Source organism: Oculina patagonica, chromosome 12 (genome assembly GCF_052425735.1).
Source record: "Oculina patagonica isolate OP01 chromosome 12, crgOcupat, whole genome shotgun sequence".
NCBI classification, from domain to species: domain Eukaryota; kingdom Metazoa; phylum Cnidaria; class Anthozoa; order Scleractinia; family Oculinidae; genus Oculina; species Oculina patagonica.
Window position 1 is genome coordinate 27,199,156 of NC_135769.1, and position 22,276 is coordinate 27,221,431.

Below are 22,276 nucleotides of genomic sequence, written 5' to 3' on the forward strand. Positions count from 1 at the left end.
AACAAACAGAAAATATCGCGTTTAAAGCCTCCCTTTCAGGAAAAGCCAAGAAAAATAGATAAAACTTAAAAACAAACGCATTCGTTCGTTTTCTGATACTAAAGCCTTTAAAACATTAAACAGTATTTGGCCCTCAAAAAAACTTAGTCCTAGCTCGCCTTTTAGACAAACAGCTCTTAAATTAAGCTTGCCTGGGGAAATTGCACCCTTGCTTAGTCTACTTTATTTACGATTTCGTCGGCAGATGACTGACTAGTCTATGACTTTCCTGGGCCACTACCCATGGAGCAAGTGAAAATGAAAAGTTAATTGCCTGGCATGCGTAATGAGGCCATTTAGATCTTTGCTTTATTCATAGTACGGCACAACTTTGCAGAACTAGGGCATTACGAATGCATGGGCACTTGGTGCACCTCTGCTTTTTCCTCACCTTTTTCAGAATCTTGCCCTTGTGTTTAACCACGACTCGTACCCCGCATCCCTCCTGCATGAGGTCTATCACCTTTTCAGGATCAAATGCAGCCTTGGCGACCATCTCCAGTCCCGTGCGTATGACGCTACTGACCTTCCCTGGAGGGGTGGCCTCGGGCAGCTGTGACACCTTGTCTGGGTCTAGCAGTGGTCCATAGCAACAGCTCTTGTTAAAGAAAATCTGATTTTTGTTGTGGTAAAAACGTTCCGAGCCTGGCGAAAACAGAGAATGAGAAAATTCAATTATGGTGCCAATCTCCTTACGTGTAAGACCAAGAAAATTGCGAATTTTGGTATAATTTCACAAGTTGTAAAGCACTTCTAGCGAATACTGTCCAAATTTAAACACGTCCTCGAAAATAATCATTATAACGAAATACAGACTTAGCGTTTTCGACTGACCGTGAAAAACAACTCCAGTTTGTTCTAGTTTGAGGGTTTTTTTTTCTCGCGGCTCTTTTATTGGCTAAAAATGCCTACTACGAGCTCTAGCCAATCAAAACAAACATATAATAATTAAGACCAATCAGATTCCAAAACGATTTGTTCGCGTGTCTTTTCCCGCGCTTGCCACCTGTTACACATGGCTCTGCGTTAATTCTGATTGGTTGATTGAGCTATTAGATTCGTGTCGCGATTGGATACAGTGCGCTAGACGTAAACAAGTAAATTTTAGTGTCAGGTAAGTTATTCAAAACCTCTGTTTTTCGTACCGATCGATTAGAGCGATTTTCTACTGAGTGTCGTAAAACCAAAACCAAAATAATCACTCTGGCCGATAAGAGTGGACACAGACAATCCAGTGAACCAATCAAAACTCGAAGCAAGTACATGTAGCCGGCACGAAGCGCGGGAAAACGTGCGTGAGCGAGTCACGATCAGTTTTGGTTTTACTTCTGATTGGTTGCGAAAGTGGCACGAGTTTTCTAAACCAAGCGAAGTAAAGCAAAACCAAAGCAAAGGCGAATTACATTTGACACGCAACTGAAAACCACTCTAATACTAAAATTAAGATAAAAACCATTGATCACTGACCTGTATCATCATCACTGATATCACTTTCCTCCCCAGGTGACTTGTCGTCCTTTTCAATTTTGCTGTAATCACAAAGTATAGAAGGTTAAGTCTGCAAACGAGCCAGGCAACGCACACCACATGCACTTTAACCTCGGATTCTGTGACACAAATAAACTAAAACTACAGTAAGAGTGTAGCTATCTTAACCTAGGAGCAGTCCCTCTTTTTTTCTAAGTTTTCCAGCATGAAGCGAAAAATGACGCGAGTGGAAAAATGGCCGTGAGAAATCTGGGGGATACCTCTTTTTTCGCGCGTTTTCCCCTAGATCTCGCGCGGCCATTTTCCTCTCGCGCATTTTTTTTCTTCGCGCTCGACGGACAAAGAAAAGAGCGGCTGTTCGTAGTCCAAGCTACTCTTCATAGAAGGTTTGTAACCCCTTACATGTTTGGCAGGTAGCCCCAACATTTCACCACCATCTATTTACCCACCAGGTACCTGACAGTGGAACTATGAAACCTACGTGCCCATAGAACTCTTCAGTCTGGATTTGTAGTATCTTGTCCCTGCACTTTACACAAGCACTTGTTACTACAAGTCTGGTTGGCCCAGAACTATGAAATCTGGGATATAATTAAACAGGAAATGGGTCCCTACCTTACTGTAGGCATCTTTCTTGGCAGTATCCCTACAACAAGAAGAAATACCAAATTATTGTCACAAAATATTCATAACTAATACAGCAGATTGTGACAAAAACAGCTTTCTAGCCAAATCTACATTTAGCCTGTCACGCAATCTTTCCTCTTCTACGACAGCGTGACAAACCATAAGAGCATTGTATTAAATCAGATCAGACAAAATCAGGCTATTCTGTTAACCACATTAAAATGCAAAATATCTCTCAGCCTGGCGAATATCATATTCAGTGCCCACTAATATTGCAAGAAATGATGATACGACACGCAATGAGGGGAGGAGAGGAGAGGGAAATAGAGGGGTGGAGAGGGGAGAAAAGGGAAGGGGAGGAGAGAGGAATAGAGGGAAGTAAAGGGGAGGAGAGAAGAGGACAGAAGAGGGGAATTTTTTTTTTACGCCCACTTTAGACACTTAGTTTTTTTTTTCGAATTTTATGAAGGAGGAAAAAGGAAAATGTTCAATACAATGTGCCCCGGGGTGGAATCGAACTCGGGTCGTCTGCCTGAAGAGCGAGTGTGATACCGCTACGCCACCGGGAGCCGGCTCCCAGGAATTCGTAAATTTTAACTATATATCGTGTTTCCCTTACAAATATCGATAGCTAACTGTAAACAGGCTAACCAAAGTGCATAGTAGGCTAACCAAAGTGCATAGTAGGCTAACCGAAGTGCATAGTAGGCTAACCAAAGTGCATAGTAGGCTAACCGAAGTGCATAGTAGGCTAACCGAAGTGCATAGTAGGCTAACCGAAGTGAATAGTAGGCTAACCAGAGTGCATAGTAGGCTAACCGGAGTGCATAGCAGGCTAACCGGTACTAGTTACCAGTCGAAGACCGTAAGTGGCGGCCATCTTGAAGTGGGCGTAAAAAAAAAAATTGCCAGGAGAGGGGAGAGGGCAGGAGTTTAACTAAGAAGTTGATCAGACTTACCCACTGCAGGCTGTCCTGTTTGGGCTTGGTTCTGTCTTCCCATGACCTCCAGAAATGATGGCAAGTCTAAACTGTCTTCATCTTCAGCTGAGCTGGAAACAACAGGAGGAAAAAGTAAAGTCAATGATTGGTTCTACTACAACAACAATAAGAGTTAGATTTGCTTTTGGACAATTCAGGCCATCTTTGGAAGAAGAGGACAACAAAATAATACATCAAATCTTAAACTTAAACACCGGCCCTACAAAAGAGATTGCAAGGTCACATAAGCCCTGTAGAGCAGTGATTTCCAAGCAGAAAGACTTTTACAAGGAGTGCATAGCATGTGTGACAAATACCAGCAGATAGTCACACTTGATAAAAGGAAAAGTAATTGACTTTAATTGCAAGTTAAAATATTGTAACTATTGCAAGAATCATTATACATTTATTCTACAAAGTACTTACCTATCTGCTTCAGAAGGAACTGAAATGAAACAAAAAAGTAGAGAAAATAATGCTATGTCAACATGTCAACGTAAGTTGCTTTCACTATCAAGACATGGTCATTTGATAAATTCTCATGACCTGTTTGGTAGCATTTGTATTGATATTTCAAGGAGAAATTCACCTTTCACCTCCTTCTCATAACACTATGAATCCTTCATGCCAGGCTACATTCATACATTTTGCTTGCACCAATCATTTCCTAAAGGTTTAGCCAACCACCACTCAAAAATTCACAACCTGATCATTAACCATTTCTCTAAAGTTAACTGGTGGACATGAAAATGTGCTGCTATATTTTTCGAGTCTTGATGCTCTGAAAATTCTAAACATTGATTCAAAAATGAAAGCTATGGACAACAACAATTAAATTCAAAAGGAAATCTTGAGTCCCCATATTAAATGGAAAAATTACCAAGTGCAGATCTAGTGAACTGGCAAAAAAAACCACCACATATAGCCTGCGAGCAGGCTCACTCGGGCACAATGTGAATCTCTCTTCAAGCGCCGAAGCTGTGCGTTTTAGCAAGCACGTTCTCTATTTGGGCAGAATGTAAATCTCTCTTCAAGCGTGGAAGGTGCGAGTTGTGGCAAGCGAAGTATTCATATTGCCCCCGAATAGAGAGCCTGCTTGCAGTCTACACTACATACTACCACTTACTTGCACCAAATGGCGTGTGGAGAGTGTGTCCTGTCCTTTTACACCAACCAATAGGATAGATGTCTGGTGTTTCAAAATCCACAAACTGAAACTTTGATTGCCCATCAAAGAACAGTTGCAGCATTCGGCCCATGATGTTTGTTATGGTGGCTACACGGATGGTCTGCGGCTGTTCCAAATCAGCTGCTTCTAGCTTCATGCCAGGTTTGAATTTATGGGCTTTTGTTTTCTGGGTAAAAACAAGTCAAAGTGTTATTTTGAAGTATAGCCAACATAATTACGCAAGACATGTAATGGTAGATAACAAATTTCTCAATTTTGATCAATTCTGCACACACCTATTTGTCATGTAATTGGCATTCGATCATGTGGGTGTCCAATTACAGCTGTCAGATTACACTTTGTAACTGGATAGCTGTAATTGGACACCTAAGTGATCTGCACATGTGTCAATCAAGTGCACTTAGTTGTAAAACACACCCGGGGGGGTACTCAAAAAAGTTTTATACGGGGAGGCTCTGCCCCAAGTTCTAACCCCTTACCCTTTTATATACCACTTTTGACAGAAATTGTACCCCTTTCATATACCTTTAACTGAAAAAATCTCGATGATTTGGTAAGTGCAGAATGCAATATGGAACAATTGAAAGTATGATGTTTTATATATGTTCGTGTTTATTTGCTTTATTTTACTTTCGAAAAAACTGTTCACAGGCTACTTGTATTCTTTCCCAGCTGTTCCTTACGTTAATCTTTGCAAACGTAACATGACACTTTTGTTCGTTTGTAACAAAATAGTTTTGTTTTCCTTGAAAATGCCGTAACATGAAACTCTTGTTTTTTGTTTGTTTTACGGCGACATCGATGACATTTGTTTAATTTAATTAAGTTACGGTTTAAACTGCACGAAAGACGATTCTCAAAAACTAAAGAACAAATCTAATCAAAAAACATCTTTTTCGAAAGGGTTTTTAAAACGCAGTACAGCTAGGATATTTGTTTCCTGGTTATCAGGTGTTCACGCCGAAAATCCCGGTGCAAGTTTTTGCATTCCTAATTACGAAAGTGCTGTGAAAGTCTAAAAATCTAATTTAATTAATTTGCGGTTTTCAATTGGCGCCACGAAGTCTGCAGGAGTCCTACCACAAACACGCAATACAAGCGATGTTCACGAGTTCCAGCAAAAAAACGTAGACTAAACTGCGCATGCGTTTAGCGTAAAGTACGTTGCCCTAGAACGTCGAGTAGTACCACAAGGAGAGCAAAAGGGTTTTTTGAAACAAATATATACCTTTGAGATCTTCATATGAAAGTAACGTAGATGTGCTCCGGGTTTTACCTAGGGGTACGTTCAGGTGCTCCCCACCCCCACCCCCTTCACAAGGAATAATTAATTAATTGATATTAATTAATTAATTGACTATTAAAGTTTACACCATAGCGCTTTAGGGTCTTAGGGGTTTAGGGGTTTAGCGGACGACAGCCCCAACAAACCATCACAATAGTGCATTCTGCACTAAAAAGGTACCCCTTTCATATACCTAAGAGACATGACGTGGACGTTTTCTTGTCATTTTTATGTAGTGCTTAATAAATTAAAATAATACAACCATAAATTGCGTCTGTTTGAAATATTTTAATTGAAGGCCCTTTTATATAGCCAAATGACAGATTTCCATACCCTTTCATATACTTAAACTCGTGAAATCCCTACCCTTTTATATACCTGAAACCTGAAAAAGGTACCCCTTTCGGGGCGGAGCCTCCCCATATAGGCCATTATAGGGAGTACCCCCCCCCCCGGGAAAACACAATAATGTAGCACTTAATTGTGCCCGCAATATTGATACACAACATTATGATGATGAATCGAAGATGATGATGATGATGAGGCCAAAGATGATGATTGTGACAATGACTAATATTTTCACATGGTTTTTGTACATACCCTAAACAGATGAGCAGGAGCGAATGGTGCTCGGCACAGGGCTAAGTATTTGTCCCATGCAAAAGTCTTTTTAGTGTAGTCTGAAATTCAAAATACCAGTATATGTGATCAGTCAACTAAAACAAGTATGTTCGAGCGGTTTCCTCTGCAATTAGAAAAACTATTCATTAAGGAGAGGTGTCCACTTATGGGGGGGGGGGGGGGGTTCAGTTTGCAGTGTTTGTATGTGGCTGGGTCCATGACTAAGTGCCCACTTATAAAATGGAGGTGTCAGCATACGGGAAGTGTCTGTCATAAGACTTTGTCTGTTATGCAACAGTCACAAACTAAACAATAACACAAAAAACTAAAGGGAACAATATAAATGTGTACCCATGAAAGCAAAGCTAGATTGTTGCAATTACTACATAAACATTGCAAGATGGTGACTTACTTGCAGGAACAGACAAATCAACTTGATGTCTTGAACACCATCCTGCTGGGAAAATGCCAGGAGAGTCACTATGGCAACAAAAAGTGACTGACGGCACATCTTCTTGGTAGTCTGTGGTGACGGCAAAGTAGTAGGGACCCAGGCTCTTGGTGACTGTAGCGGGACAAATGTTTGATGGCTTCATTGGGTGAACAGCTTCCAACTTCATGCCAATTTCAAATCCATGGACCCTTGGCTGGAAATGCTCTTGAGTCTGAATGTGAGGGAAATAAATCAAATGTACTATTAGTATCAGCAAAAACATGGTAATAAGAAAAATACACACAGCACACTGACATCTCTCTTTGAGTGCTCAAATCTCATTCTCAATTGAGCTAGACATCTGAATAAAGGATACATGTTATAATGCAAATTTCACAAATTTGCATCAATTTTATTTATTTAATTAGATGCAAAAAATTCCATGCTAGCTAATGGTATGGCTCTTTGTATAGAGTTCTATATAGCCTATCTGTTGGGTTAAATTGCTCAGTTTTGAATTTCCTGTTCAAGTAACAACCAATCTAAAGCACTACACAGATCTATATGGATCATAAATTTGGATTTTTCTGGGTTGAAATTATCCTGGGGGAAGAATAAAGTGCTTGGTCAAGCACGAAGTTGCCCTTATAGATCAAGGTTTTAAAGGCAACTACAGCAGCAGCTGTGGCCAAGAATAGGGTCCGATGAAGAACATTAACGTACGGCCCTATCCCCCACCCAGGGGCAAGGAGCTAAGAGGGCATACTAGACTTTTGAGTGATTTACTTGGACCTGTGTACTTATGTATCACTGCATGGCTAATTAAATGTAGATTAATCTAAAAAACGTACATCTGTTTTCCATAAAAAGAAAAGGAAATATTCTGAAACGCCATCGTAAAAACTATGAGATGGGAGCTTGTCGCATGTTGGCTGTTAAATTTCTGGTAAAAAGAGAATTAAGTGACCGTGATTATATTTTGCATTTGAGAAGTTTAATAAACTAGGCTCAATTTTTTTCAGTTACACTACTTTGATCCCAACCCTACAAACATATTGTGCAAGTTTGTAACTATACCTTTCTGAAGAGATCATGAGGTGCGGCAAGTGCGCCAGTCAGGGTCTGGGTTAAGAATGTTCTCCAGTCTTCAAGAGTGCTATTTATACCTGCAGACATGTCAAGTGAATCCAAATTATAAACAAATATCACTTGAAAATACAATGTGGAGATATGAAACAATATGTAATGATGTTAATACTGCGTTTTACAGGAAGATTATCGTTGTCAGATTCCTCTCCCATCCCCGACCTCCCCCTTCTGAAATTAAACTAATTAATAGGTGCATAAAATATGGCTGTACATGATCTAAAGTAGCAATGACAATTTTCCCACCTATACCTTTAGGTGGTTGAAGAGGGTAACCATTCTGTGCACACCATCCAATAGGATGCAGCTCCTCTGCTTGGAAGTTGCACCAGCAGTCGTTGCTGCTGTCTTTACCAAAGCCGTCATAACGTATACGCACCCTCTGCCCAACCTGCTGTATCACCGTGGCAACACAGAATGATGGAGGATTGTTCCTGTCTACAGCTTCAAGTTTCATCCCTGGTTTTAAGCCTGGCACTTCCACAGTTGACTAATGGGTAAAAAATATGCAACATTATTATCAATTGAAAGCATAACAGAAGGGCTTAAACCATGGAACACAACATTCCCACAAACCTCATTCCCAGGGTCTCTCCCTCCCCCCCTCCCCCCCCCCCCCCAGAGCAAGAGAAGAGAGACCCTGGCACAGGCTGGTCTCGTGTCTGCTAGATTTTAGCAGATTACAAATTAACAACATGGGGGAGGGGCAGAAAGGTGTCGTGTTTGTCACTACTGAGTATAGGGGAGAGCGGAAAGTTTTGCCACCAAAATAAATGTTCACAGATTTCATGTTGCAGCAATGTTGGATGGTATCTATTGCAAACGCCGAAAAATATATTCATCGAGCGATAGCAGACATCCAAGTTGTTGTAGGTTGCATGGCTCTGTTAGAGACGTTTTACATTAAAAAATCTCTTTGTGAAAAATAACAAGGAATTGCTTGTCGTGGTCAAGGATGTATATGGAAGGCTGAACGGTTGATGGAAATTTTTGAACCAGAACACCGCAAGTCAAGCAGCTGATATATATATTTTTGCATTATCTGGAACTGCGCCATATTGTTGAGTATCTCACCCATCAACCAAGTGCTAAAAAGTTTCTGGTTTACGTTATAGAGAATGCCTAGGCCCACAAATCTTTCGCATTCACATACAGGAAAATTTACACTTACATGTTTGAAACAGCAATCAGGAGCAGCTTTACTTAAGGCAGCTTCCATATAATCACTCCAAGTAAATTTATGAGGGATTTCACCTTCAGCAACTGAAAAGAAAGAAAACAAAATGTCAAAACTAATCATAAGTGGTGCATACTTGCTTGCCTAGTATTAACCTGCATCAAGGTGATAACAGTTCAAACTCTACAAGTTCTAAATTGAAATAATGCAATAGTTTTCTGTCCAGCACAGTACAGTGGAGGGGGACAGGGGGGCGGGAGCCCGGGAGAAAAGAGGCGGGAAACGAGAGAAGAGAGGGCCGGAAGCGGGATTCTTAAGGTGACATAAACCGGGAGAAAAACGTAAAATTTCGCAACATTTCGTTAAATTGCACAACAGACATGGACAAAGAGATGGGAACCACCACAGAAAGGGGCGGGAAGCGGGAGTAAAAGGTACGGGAAGCGGAAGTGATAGGTACAGGAGGCAGGAGATTCAGACCCCCCTGTCCCCACCCACAGTACAAAAGACTACATATTTTCCCAAAATACTGATTATGAATAAGATCTCTCTTTTATTATTAGTTCCTAGAATGTGGTATCCTCTAGCCGGCAATTTTCTTTCTTATACTTATAATCGTCATTGTACAAAGAAAATAGATATAATTTGAGCATAATTACATACTGGTAATTGTTCCCAGATATTAAAGGATTTATACACAGGATCTTTTTAAACTGCAAACCTAATTATACCAAGTTATCAAAAAGGAAACCTATTAGTTGACCAAGTGCGCAATACAGTCTGTTAAGAAGTGAGCTGAAAATAATGTCTACATTTTATTTTTTTTTAATCCAATTTGATCTTCCATGACTAACCTCCTGCAGTGCTCCCATCATCAGAATCTTGTCCATTGTCCTCGCTTTCTTTCTTCTGAAATTTTAGATATTAAATTTCAGACATTTCATTAAATTAACATAACTTTTTTTTTTTCAACAATTTGCGGGTACCAATTTATACATAATACAAAAAGTCAGTAGCTAGCCACACTTAAACTCTTGACAACATTAGTCAACTCTCCAGGTTGGGACCATTCTACAGTGTGGAGGGGGACAGGGGGGCGGGAGCCCGGGAGGAGAGAGGGCGGGAAGCGGGATTCTCAAGGTGGCGGGAACCGGGAGAAAACGAGTGAAATTTCGTAACATTTCATTATATTTTGCAATGGACATGGAGTAAACAGGAGAGAAAAGCTACGGAAATGGGCGGGAGGCTGGAATAAAAGGTATGGGAAGTGGGAGTAAAAGGTACGGGAGGTGGGAGGTTCCGACCCCCCTGCCCCCCCTACAGTGTAGTTGCCATAGAGACTACAATTTTGGAGCTTGGGTGACTTATATAATTGAAGAGCAGAAGACACCAGTCCAGTGACTATAAGAAGACTGCTCCAGAGATTGCACAGATTGCCATCAAAACTTCAAATGTTCTGAACGCGTATGAATTCACTTTGAAAAATAAGTTGTTCTGCTATAAGAACCCACTGGGACTTAAATGAAATGTGTTGTTCCAGAAAATATCCATATCTCCCCTGCAGATGTTTTTATTTTGCTTGATCTTCCACACCCCTCCAGAGAGTCCAGTTTAGCTTCATACTTTCCTCTTAAAATTTTGGCTTTTGAGATCCCTCACCCCCTCAGAAATTCCAATGACCTTCTGTGGGGTGGGTATGAATATTTCCTGAAACCACACAATGAAGTGTCCATTCAAAAGATCCACAGATCCACGATGCATTTGAAAAACAAAAAACTTAATCTTCATTACAAAAATGCATGTTATTTCACATACCTTCACATTAGCTCTTCTAGCGCTTCGAGAACAACCTTTAGAGCAGAATCTCTTGAGAGGAGAACAAAACCGTCGCCTCTTGACTGGACCGCCACAGTACTCACAGCATCCCAAAACATGAGGATCAATTATTTTGCCAAATTTTACAGGTTTGTCTTCTTGGTCCTGCTGGACATTACCTTCGACTTTGTCTTCAAAAGACACGGAACGAGTTGAATCTGTCGCTGTTGAAGGAATATCTTCTGTAGCTGCCTCTGCTTCTGTTGCCAGGGCTAATTCCTCTGTTGCATCTGTGTCAAGGGCCGCATCTTCAGTAGCTTCACCAGTTTCAGGATGCAATCCCTGAAAAAGGGTTTTAATTGAATTCAAACCTGAAAATCTTGTAATTAATTATTGTGAGGGTCCTGAAGGGGTAAAATGGGAACTTGGATTTGGGCAAACTTTCACTGGGAAAATGGGATTTGGTTTATTGGGACTGGGAATCACAAACAAACAAACAGAATAGAACTGGGATTTGGAAAACGGGGAAACCATAGGCTTGCTAATTGATGGGATTTGAGCAAAATTTGGGCTGGGAAATGGGATTTCATACCCTCTCCCCCAGAGATTCCAACCCTTTATGAAGGAAAAAAGGGAGTTTTTTTAGCGCTGAAGGTGTGCGCCTCTAGGGGGGTCTGGAAGCATGTTCCACCGGGAAATTTTGCAAATTTAGGTTCTCTCAAGTGCCATTTCCGGCATTTTGACATCATTTCTGAGTTATTCTGTAAGGTCTTTATTCTTTTCACAAACATTTTTGGTACTTTTCTTTACTTTTGCTACACTCAGATCGCAAAAAGTGCTAAAAATTAGCAATTTTTCTCTTGTTTTCAGAATTTCATGATAAATCGGGAGAATCTGATACAAATCGGGAGAGTGGGAGGCAACGCATCAAATCGGGAGGGTTGGAATCTCTGCTCCCCCCCTCTTCATGACCCTCCATTGTGTTTTGATAAAAAGCTGCCATAAAAGAATAACAAAAGGTCTGCAGTCTTGATAATAACTTATAATTAACAATAACTGTTAAATGGAAATAAGTTTTTTTTTTTAACAAAACTTAAGGACAAAAATATTCTATAAACAATTATTTTATTTGAGTCTTACATTTGTATCTTCTGGATTCAACTCCGTGCTGTTATCAGCTTTTTCACCAGAATCCATATTATCTTCCTGAGTAACATCAGAAATTGATTGACAGTTCTCCTGTCCAGTCATAGTCTCTACTGGTGCCGACACATTTGAGTCACCAATGCCAGGGAGCATTTCATCTGGTTGCTGATTGTCTGTGTCCATTGGTGCTGCGTCATCTACACCAGCAGGACCCTGATCAGGTGCAGGGTCTGCATCCATCTCCCTAAAATCCCAACAAAGAAAAATTCAAGAACAGAACTCAATGACCCCAACCAGGACAATAACAGTCGGACATCAGACACTGGCCGGCCACAATTTGCCAATGTCTGATTAAATTCCAACTGTGGTCGGACAGAATGTCCGGAAAACTTTTTTGGCTTTCCAGTGCAAACATAAATGTTCTGTGTTGACAACGCATTAGATTAGTAGGTTCACATATCAAGCAGTACTGTAATATGATATCCAACCTCACTTTTGTTTTGTCCGATCAAAATGGTGACTTTGTTGGATGCATGTCCTTTCAAGGGAAAAAATTATTTGCAGCCCTGATTACGGATGCTATTACTTTCCAGGTATCCTGTGAGACTGTACTTTGCAGAAATTGTCCATATCCCCCCCCCCTCTCCAAAAAAGAGTGTTTAGGGGTTTAAATCCCCCACCCCACTCTCTGGAAATTTCAGTTTCCATTCATACTTTCCTTGATAACTTTCGGCCTTTCAAAGTCTTTCCCTTTTGAAACCATCCTTTGACTTTCTGTGGGGTGGAAATAGGTATTTTCTGGAACCACACATTTGGAAATGATATTGCCATATATACCAGTATGGGTTACATTTATGACCAAGAAAATGGTGAAAAGAATCAAGTGTTTATAATTCTTTGAGTAATTTTTCCAAAACCCTATATACACCAACACATAATCACACAGGCTGTTCAACAATGAAAGAGAGCAGAAACTCTTTTACAACAAGGAGGCTCAGCAACAGTATCTCTTTTTTGAGACACATGACTTGAATCTTCCAGCTAGAATAGTGATGCACAAACAGACAGAAATGTAACAGACAGAGAAAACATATACATGTTGTACATGTACATGGTATAAAATTCAGTTTTCTTTTTATAACCATATGGACTTCAATCTTTAAAATTTGCATAATTTGCTCTTAACCTTTACATAATTTTGTAGTGTTTATGGTTGAGTAATATGAACACGTGTACCTTGACCAAAGTAATCTGAATAATATTTCAAAAGATTAAAACCACAATTTATAAAGTGCATGCTTAAATATTACACCATCACACAGTTCTGTAATATTTCAGCTACCAATTGGCAATATCACGATTTGACCTCAAAGGGAGAAATTATCATTAATTTTAAAATTTTTCATGCATGAAAAGCACAACACTGAACTAGCCAATCAGAAGCAGTTTTGGCTAAAAATGGCTACTAGACACGTTTCTCTTTTATTACAATGAACATTATACTTTGCATAATCAATTTTTCAATAATTTTTCTAAGCATGGAAATTCTGTTTCTTTTAATCCCTTGAAAGTGTTCTTCAAACAATTCTGACTAACAAAATTAATAGCTAAGTAAAACAGTTAACCAACTTTGATATTGAACCGTACCACAAACCTGCACAGTTTATCTAATTCCTATCATGGTCTACTGAGTGTGTAAATGTTCCTAAGAAAGGACCTAGTATATATTGGCTTAGCAGCATAAGCGGTTAATTGATACATTTGCACCAGTCACGTTTTAGGGATTGAAATACAGTATGTGGCAGCTAAAGGGATTCATTAGCTGTTTTGATGTTATTTTTGGCTAGTGATTGATTGATTTGCCTGTCATTAGTTTCATAAACAATCAAACTGAAAAACAAAAAACAAAATATGCAGTGATCATAGAAAAAAGCATTGCCTCTTGATCTTGTACACAGATGAAAATCTACAACAACATATTGCATTTTGGAAGAACATAATTTAACACATAAAACTAGTGAAGTCTGCACAATTTCGAGCATCCAAGTATGGTTATAGTTTGGGAGTACACATGAACTTTTAAGAACCAGTTTGAGATTGACTGTCACAAGATTAACTTTCATGTTTATTGGGGCATGGTACATATAACATCTAGTACATCGGAATCAATAACATACAGTAGAATCCTGATTGTAAATATTTTAACCAATTTTAACCGATTTTAGCATTTATTAGGATATTTAGATTTTGTTATTTTTCTTTTACTTTAAAGTGTCCCCATTTGTGGTTTTATTACTGCTCAAATAAAGGTTTTATTTTTACGTCCAGGGGATTCAACGAAAATTGCCTTGAAAAATAATGAGGTTTGAGAAATCCGGGGAAATTACAGAAAAGTACAAGGGAAACAAAAATTGGTTCATCAGAAATTGGGACCGATGGTTTGAGAAATTGGGATTATACTGTATTCCTGATCTTTCAAAACTGGTATTTGCGTTTCATGGAAATCTTTGGTTAAATTTGATGTGGTATTGTGGTTAATTTGTAAGTTTTTCTGTGTCATTTGGCAGGTATCGTACCCCCTTTACGCCCCCTCCAGTAGAAGGCCTGCCAGTAGGCCCTTGTTGGGCAAGTGAGAAATATCATGAAAAGTTAATTACTTGCTCAACAAGAAAATCTACTTGTCCCAGATGACCAGACAGGTTCGAGCCCTGGTGATTCATTTAAGGCAATATGCCAAACTAAACAATTTCCATTATTCTTTAAACCCGTCCGCTTGACAATGTGTTTGTCTAAATAAAAATAAGGAGAAATTTATTAATTAATAAAGATCACTCTTGAGGACTTTCCATCCTTAAAAAAATACTGTTACAGAAATAGTATTGACATCAAAATCTCAATGCAAAGTGTTGGGGTATTAGGTTCACTTTGTCACTTAAACAATTTTGGATTTAAAGAATTTTTCTCTTAGTATAAGTAAATAAAATAAAAAAATGTAATAAATTTATTTTATCTTTAAATGAATTGCAGAGTTCATCATCTGTGATAATCACTTGCAAACAACATTATCATTTTAACAGTATGCAAAGAACATGTTTATCAAACAGCTTAAAATAATTATTTCGGCTTACAGTAAACATAATATTTCCTGGACAGTTTATAATCAAAGTCTCTTCGAGATATCGACGTTTTTGCATGAAGTATGAGTCGAAGGTTTATCCTGTGCATTGTTCTTCGAACTTATCATTACAGTTTCTTTGTAGTTTAGTTTAACAATTTCCTATCTTCGCGGAGGAAATGCAGCCATATAATTTTGTCAAAAATGGCTCGTCCGCGCCGGGTATTTATACACATATTCCTTAACATTACACAAATAAACAGTGCAAATTTCAGCGAGATCTGACAATTCTATACTTTAAAATTGCAAGGACCTTTCGAGGCAGTCGATTACGGCAGCGAAATTAGCAAATGAAACAGCAAAATATGCGTTTGACGCTTTGTTTTTGCGACCGGCCATATTTGAATAATGTTATAGGTAGACCGCTGTTCAATGTGTTCAAGGCCGTATCGTTACGATTGCTCCACGAAAAAGCACGAAAAAAAATAAGGATATTTCCGACTACTGTCGGAGAAAACATTGCGCATATAATTGCGGCGTAAACAAATCGTTACACTCAAGCTGCGTTTTGTCTAGACTCTGCGAGGGTCGGATATCAAGACCCAGGATTAAACAAAAGCCATATATAAAGTGAATGCTTTCGAATTATATTTGAAGATGAAATACGAAAGAATTTTGCTGTCTTTGACTGAAATTCCACTCGAACTGCGTAGATACGATCGCATGTTGTAAAGCCGATTCATGCAACATTGCTGTCATTCCCTGTCAACGCGAGGTCACGTCCCTAACGACCTAGGCTGATGACGAAATAGAATGTGGCCTAATTTTTAACCGCTCCTAAGCTAAAAGAAGCCCCCATCTCTTGCATTTGTTTTAACTTCAATAATATCTTTGAAAAGAGCGAGTTTTTTGGTATGGTTTATTTTTGACGTTTTTTAAACGATGTAAGTGCTAGTGATTATTTATTTGTGTTTTAGTTACGCAATTCATTGTTTGTGCGACGCTTTGTATAGATCGCCTTTCAGACACACGTGCGTTGAGATAAGAAAGCTGACATGTCACTTTTAAAATTGTTATATAACGTTTGTAAATGTGACAAGTCACGTTTTTTTCACGAGATCGCAAGTGATCACCCACAGCGGAAAGAAATCCCTTGAGAAATTAAAACAGTCCCTTGATGAATTAAAAAAGTCCCTTGAGAGTTTACAAATATGTGGTTCCAAATTTTGACCACATAACCCCTATTCTACGTTTTTAGCTTGTAAACAAGCAAAAACGTCGAAAAAACTACGTACATTTCAATGGAAAACTAAAAATTATTTCACTTTGCCCATTTTTGCACTGTATCAAGGCAAATCCTAATCTTACATGTACAAAAGTTGATTGTTTTAATTCATTATTATTTCCCTTCTACCACTACAGTGTGTAAAGCAAAGAAATACTGAAGGCCTGAAAGTAAAAAGGCTGGTAAAAGGCAAATAGAGTTTACAAGCACGTAAACTACATAGCTAAACCTGAATCAGATATTTATAGTTGTATATCACAAATATTTAACTGTATAATTATTAAACTAGTCTTTTAGCCCCTCTCTCTCTTTTTTTATTATAAGCCACAGCTGAACTATATTATGAATGCAATTTTTCAGTTTCAATTCCAAGAACTATTAAAAAAAACTGTTGTGAAGATAACTCACACGTGGTGATCTAAAATACATTTAGTTGAAGACTTGACTTAAAATATGGTGAAAAAACTCTGAAAATTGTGTCATTTATTGCGGCTGTTCAGAGACAAAACTGATATCTAACTTACATCTGGTCAAAATGGTCAGTGTATATGCATTAAAAAATATGAAAAATACTGCATCCTGACAAAACGGATATATACAACGACACTGAGTTGATACACTGGTGAAATGGTTGCAGTGGCTTTCCTGATTTCTAAAATAAAATAAATATGACAATTCATTTTTGCACAAACACTATTAGCAGCCATGACTAGACATCATATTATTAGTCACAAAAATAAAATATCTCATCAGATGTACTTATCACACAGAAAGAAATTACTGATTCTGACATGCCATGAAAATGATTTGCAAAAGAACTAACTAAAGATACTCTTACTTTCCCCACATAATCTTGAACACGTTTTCTAAAAACTACGTATACATTGCATTTCAATTTATCAGGCAAAACAATTGCCATGCAAAAAAATATTTTCTGAGCAAAGCACACTAAAACAAAACCTACCATATAAATTGTAGAGCGAAAAAGGTGTTCTTAGATACTTTTACAAAAATAGTGGCTGTACCAGATAAAATTTATAGATATTCCGTGAGAAAATGAAAACATCATTCATTGATTTGGTACTAAAATAAACAGTTCCTGTTAACATTACCTGCAATAATTTGCCACTTATTATGGAGCAGAATTTTATATTTATTGAACCCATTAAGTATTGTTTTAAATGAAAATTACTGTATAAATTAAGGTGCACTTTATTTTACAGCCCAAAGGAGCAAATGACATACACATTGTTTTGCAAATAACAATTCTCAAGAAAATGATCTATAATTTTTTTGAAATGCATAAGAAATTGTACATCTTCTAACTTTAGCTGTTAGAAACAAATTGTTTCTGCATGTAAATTAAAGCAATAAAATTTAGCATGTGTTTCTTACATAAATTTAACTTTATTTTTTTCCGATATTTTTTTTTCGATTAAATATCTAATCAAACTTTTCAGTAAAATTTGCTATCATTACACAGAAAATTCACACCGCGTAAGTTTTGTGCAAAAGTTATTTCAATGGAAGATTACATCTGACGGGTCGTGCTCTTTATCTCCTTCACTGCTAACCTCTGTGACAAAAAAAATAACGATTTTCATACGAAAATATTCCAAAAGGGTTTTTATCCGCAGAGAACCCAAGATAAATTACTTAAAATTCACACGATAAAACACTACCTTCATTCAACGATGAATTTAAGACAAACAATCTGCTTGGAGCAACCCTATGAATATTAATTATTCGGCTGACAATCTTGTTATAAGAAGAACCCTATATCCCTTTCGAAACGTTGCAGCGTGATCTGAAACATCACACGCTTTCCTCAGAAAGGTAAACCATTGAAAATCGAAAGTTCGAACACAGTGATATTTAAAATTAGCGAGAGAGAGGTAGGCGGTAAAACAAATCGCTTCGGCGAGTTGCAAATTTATTCATTCTTACGTGCCCAGTCGAGCGTGGACTTCGAAAACACGCGTTGAAAATGTGCCACTTACGGAGTCAAATGAGAAGCCGAGCGATGTTTGTTTCGTCGAAACTTACAACCTGTAGACGACGAACACGCACAAACGTCTGTAGCAAAAGTCTGTACTTTTGCGAGCCTTCCTGATCCAAACGTATTTTATTCCTTTGAAGCTAATACAAGCAAATTTGCTCTCGCACGACAAGCCAGGAAATACAATACGATGCATGCAAATAAGCTCATGGGCGCACATGAATTTCAAGACGGTGACATGTTGCAGGGCTACAATCACGCCGTTTGCGTTTTGCCGAATTTCAATAATTCACTTGTAGTTTGTGATTTTTATGTCAGAATAGTATAATCCTCGATTTTGGTCTTCTCAGTTTTGACGATTCCCTTCATATTTAATGTAATCGTTCGTTTTCGATTTTAGCAATATATGCGCGCCCGGATTATGTCCTTTAGCCGACCATAAAACGCTGTGTTAAATTGTCGTTATTTTGCTACGCCTTCACAAATAACGCTCGTCGCTGAATAAATAAGAACTCCTAGCTGCCTTGAATAACAGGAGAAACGGCCGAGAGATAACTTATTGTTGAGTCTGGGGCATTCAATATGATGGAATTCGCAAGGATCGTTTCGTCACGTTTCCATTTCAGTTAACTCAAAAATGGGCGATTAAATCTGCGTATAAAAAGACGTCCTTAAAGGCCCCCAAAACAGTGGGAGTCATTCCATTGTATCACTAGAAATCTTCAAATAATAAAGATGCCAAAGTTGCGAGTTTGTTTGCCAGTTCGACGCGCTGAGGTTCGGTGGCGAATGGCTCGGTCGTCACGTTGTCTTCAAGTCGCTTCTCGGGTGACACTCCAGCCAACCAGCCATCTTTGCAAACTCTTCACCATAGTTTCACAAATTACGAATGAAACTTCGCGCCGAGCACTTTTCCTACATATACATGACTCTAACCGAAAAATAAAGAACACAACTACAGTGCGATATTTACCTTTACGGAGCTTGTTCCGTGAAAGCAGGCCAACTTATAGTGGACAAAAAACACTCCGTCTTATTTTGCTTTCGCAGTAGGACTTCAACCCAGTACGCGTGCGCACACAATAATCGACGATATTGAAGAAAGATTCATGCGATCGCGTCGCGTCTGATACCGATTTACATTACAAAACACACTACAAAAGCGACAGATCTTTGCTGATTGCCTCCCAGTCAACAAATTTGAAAACATTCCATGCTTAAATCCAATGCTGAGACCACTTTCCACAAGGGAAAGCAAAAATCGCGCTCTGTTGTGATACTTGGCAAAGCGCTCAAGAACAGACAAAATAATTATCAAACCGCGACAGGGAAATTCGATACAACAATACCGGGCTAGTTTTCATTTGGGAATTTAAGCGGAAATGCCTGGTCAAATCCGTCGTAGTTGCTGGAGGGCGTAACGTTGTGTATTCGTTTCCAAACGATTTTATGTTTTAAATATTCTGCTTCTTTCGAACACTGTTTTTTATTTCGCAGATTGAATTATCGCTGAAATTTGTTTGGAACTTAGCCATTGGAAGGCCTGGTTTAACTCTACGAGATGTTGTGAAAGAGCTCTAATTAAAGATGGATCAATTTAAAATCAGTATGTTAACCTTTGAGAAGCTAGATGTAGAGACAGCTTTACGGTCCAATTATTCGATCGAATGAGCTACGAGGAAAAAGCCGACAAAATGAATTCTGTAACTATGTTTTCCAATATTTTTTTCAATTATTTTTTCCTCTTTCACATGTCATCGTGGTGATGATGGCTCGAAAATGCTAGGCAACCTTCGTTTATCATTGGAATCGAATATCGCCACCGGAAGCTGCAAATCATTTCTAAACGCGCGGTATTTCGTACTAAAATTTCTCGCAATCTGTTTGGCTAATTCCTGCTGAAATGTGTAATTTTAAACACGGTTGTTCTCTCTAGTTGCTCGCGATTTCTGTCAATACACGTCTTCTTGTTCATTCAGTACAGGTTTTTTATTAAAACTAATCCATTTTTATAAACGTTCATTTTCTCTGAATGTCAATTCCGCCTTGACGTTGACGGTGAAAAAAATAGTAGACGCGGAATTAATAGCGCAATTTATTTTTCAACTACAGAAGTTCTTCAAGCCTCTCGATAGGACAGCGGCAAAAATATTGACGAGTACCTGGCCGTGCTCCGCCAGTCATAATTCGCTAAAAACTCTACTCGTAAATTATTAAGCATAAAAGACTACATGTCTAAAAACTCAAAGTACCTGAAATCCACTTGAATGGATGAATACAAGCCAGAACTTGTGGCCAGTGTAAATGTGAAGGATTATTTCGGCAGGCGCTTAAATACACGAGGCAGTGTTTCAACAACGAGCAGCACACTACCACAACGTCTTTTTTTCGATGATTTCGTAGACAAAACAAACCCTTATTTATTCGTTTTTGTTAGTCGTTCATCACAAACCAAATTCTTGCGGCGCGCCATTTTATCCCAAGATCTCAACCCGTATTCTTAAGAAAGGTCAGGTTCTTAGCCAATCAGAATGCAGCGAAACGCATGTGACGAACATCTGTCAAGTGTCATTCTTGGGTTTGTTCTTCGAGACCGCACGCAAAATGAACGCTAGAACTTTGGAAAGAAAATAGACGAATAAAAAAATAGATCGAACTCAGAAAAAGCTTCTAACGAAAAGTAAGACTTAACGAAATAAACGTGGAACAGACAATGCACTTGAATGAAACATAAATTACGCGCAAGAATGCCCTCATGAATACATTTGAAAATAAACTTTATAATTTTCTGCGTTTGTTTACATTTGGCTTCGATATAGAAAACACTGTTGCTTTTTCTTCGGTCATCAAAACAGACCTTTGAGCTTGTAAATCGTAAATAATATTACACTGTACATCTCTACAAGCTTTTTATTTCTGTTCACAGCGAGATGAGGATGTATATAATCACAGACAAATAAAAGCGAATTTATGATCAGGCTTTTATAAAAGATCTTAATTTTGTATGGGGGCGTTTTTTTCACAAGCGCGGTGTAGTACGTTATTAAATAGATGTATTCCACATAAAGTTTATATTGCAATTTCGACGTTCTACCTTTTCAAACTGATATCGTAACAAAAAAAGTTAATTGCCATCAAGCAATATATATTTTCCTTTTCCGATAAAAGAACGTTGTTGATTTGAGTCGTGTTCTCCCCCCTCGTTACTGTGGAATAAAAATAGGAAAATTTCAGCATATTCATTGTCCACTTAGCTGTCAGGAACATGAATTCATCATCAATTTCAACAGACTCTATATGAACATAAAAAAAAAACATTTTTAGTCTTTCCTAGCTTACAGTAATAGTCGAAACAGCAAAATGTATATTTTCATTATTATTTTCATCTTCCTGGTGAAATTTTTACAAATTTTAATGAAATTGTTTCTTTTTCAAAAAGCGGTATCTGTGGACACTCATTTTCGTAACTGTCTAGTGAAACTCATTTGCATCAAAACCACATATGCTTTTAATATTGACTAAACTATAAATCCTTCCTTAATCGCGCCAAAAATTCGAGAAAGACCTTTTGCCCTTCCAGACGACAGTCTCTTATTAAAGTGCGACCTTAATGTCACATATATTATTATTGAATGCTGTAGTAAAACGGATAAACAGTTCCTTAGCATATAATATTATAGCAACGCAAGTTGACGCACATTGTGGGCGGAGATAGAGCTTTGTTTTCAAGCTGCCTGCCGTCATGACATGTCAGTTGAATGGTGAAATCGATCATCGAATCGAACGTTTTGTTCACGCAAGTAGAAGACAAAAGAAATAAAAACAAACGAGGACTGGTTAGTTTTAATTTGTTATAACGTTCGTTCTCGCCTGCAGATAAAAAGTGGTTTACTCAGTGGTAACAATTTCCCCGGGATCAGAAATCGCTATT

At 38.3% G+C, this 22,276-nt stretch overlaps 1 protein-coding gene across 1 annotated transcript in view; it reads right to left on the reverse strand.

Annotated features, from left to right (window-relative positions):
* LOC144632795 (uncharacterized) overlaps positions 1 to 19,657 on the reverse strand; it is a 28,207-nt gene extending 8,550 nt beyond the window's left edge. Inside the window, exons 1-15 of the mRNA XM_078491525.1 lie at positions 19,319 to 19,657; positions 11,941 to 12,190; positions 10,801 to 11,142; positions 9,840 to 9,894; positions 8,980 to 9,071; positions 8,061 to 8,298; positions 7,740 to 7,828; positions 6,642 to 6,894; positions 6,209 to 6,288; positions 4,261 to 4,489; positions 3,561 to 3,579; positions 3,114 to 3,205; positions 2,143 to 2,173; positions 1,507 to 1,568; positions 431 to 684 (exon numbers count right to left, since the gene is read on the reverse strand). Of these exons, the coding sequence (XP_078347651.1) occupies positions 431 to 684; positions 1,507 to 1,568; positions 2,143 to 2,173; positions 3,114 to 3,205; positions 3,561 to 3,579; positions 4,261 to 4,489; positions 6,209 to 6,288; positions 6,642 to 6,894; positions 7,740 to 7,828; positions 8,061 to 8,298; positions 8,980 to 9,071; positions 9,840 to 9,894; positions 10,801 to 11,142; positions 11,941 to 12,186 (2,082 nt within the window). The 5' untranslated portion in view covers positions 12,187 to 12,190; positions 19,319 to 19,657. The remainder of the gene's footprint in view (positions 1 to 430; positions 685 to 1,506; positions 1,569 to 2,142; positions 2,174 to 3,113; positions 3,206 to 3,560; positions 3,580 to 4,260; positions 4,490 to 6,208; positions 6,289 to 6,641; positions 6,895 to 7,739; positions 7,829 to 8,060; positions 8,299 to 8,979; positions 9,072 to 9,839; positions 9,895 to 10,800; positions 11,143 to 11,940; positions 12,191 to 19,318) is intronic.
* Between the last annotated feature and the right edge of the window lie 2,619 nt (positions 19,658 to 22,276).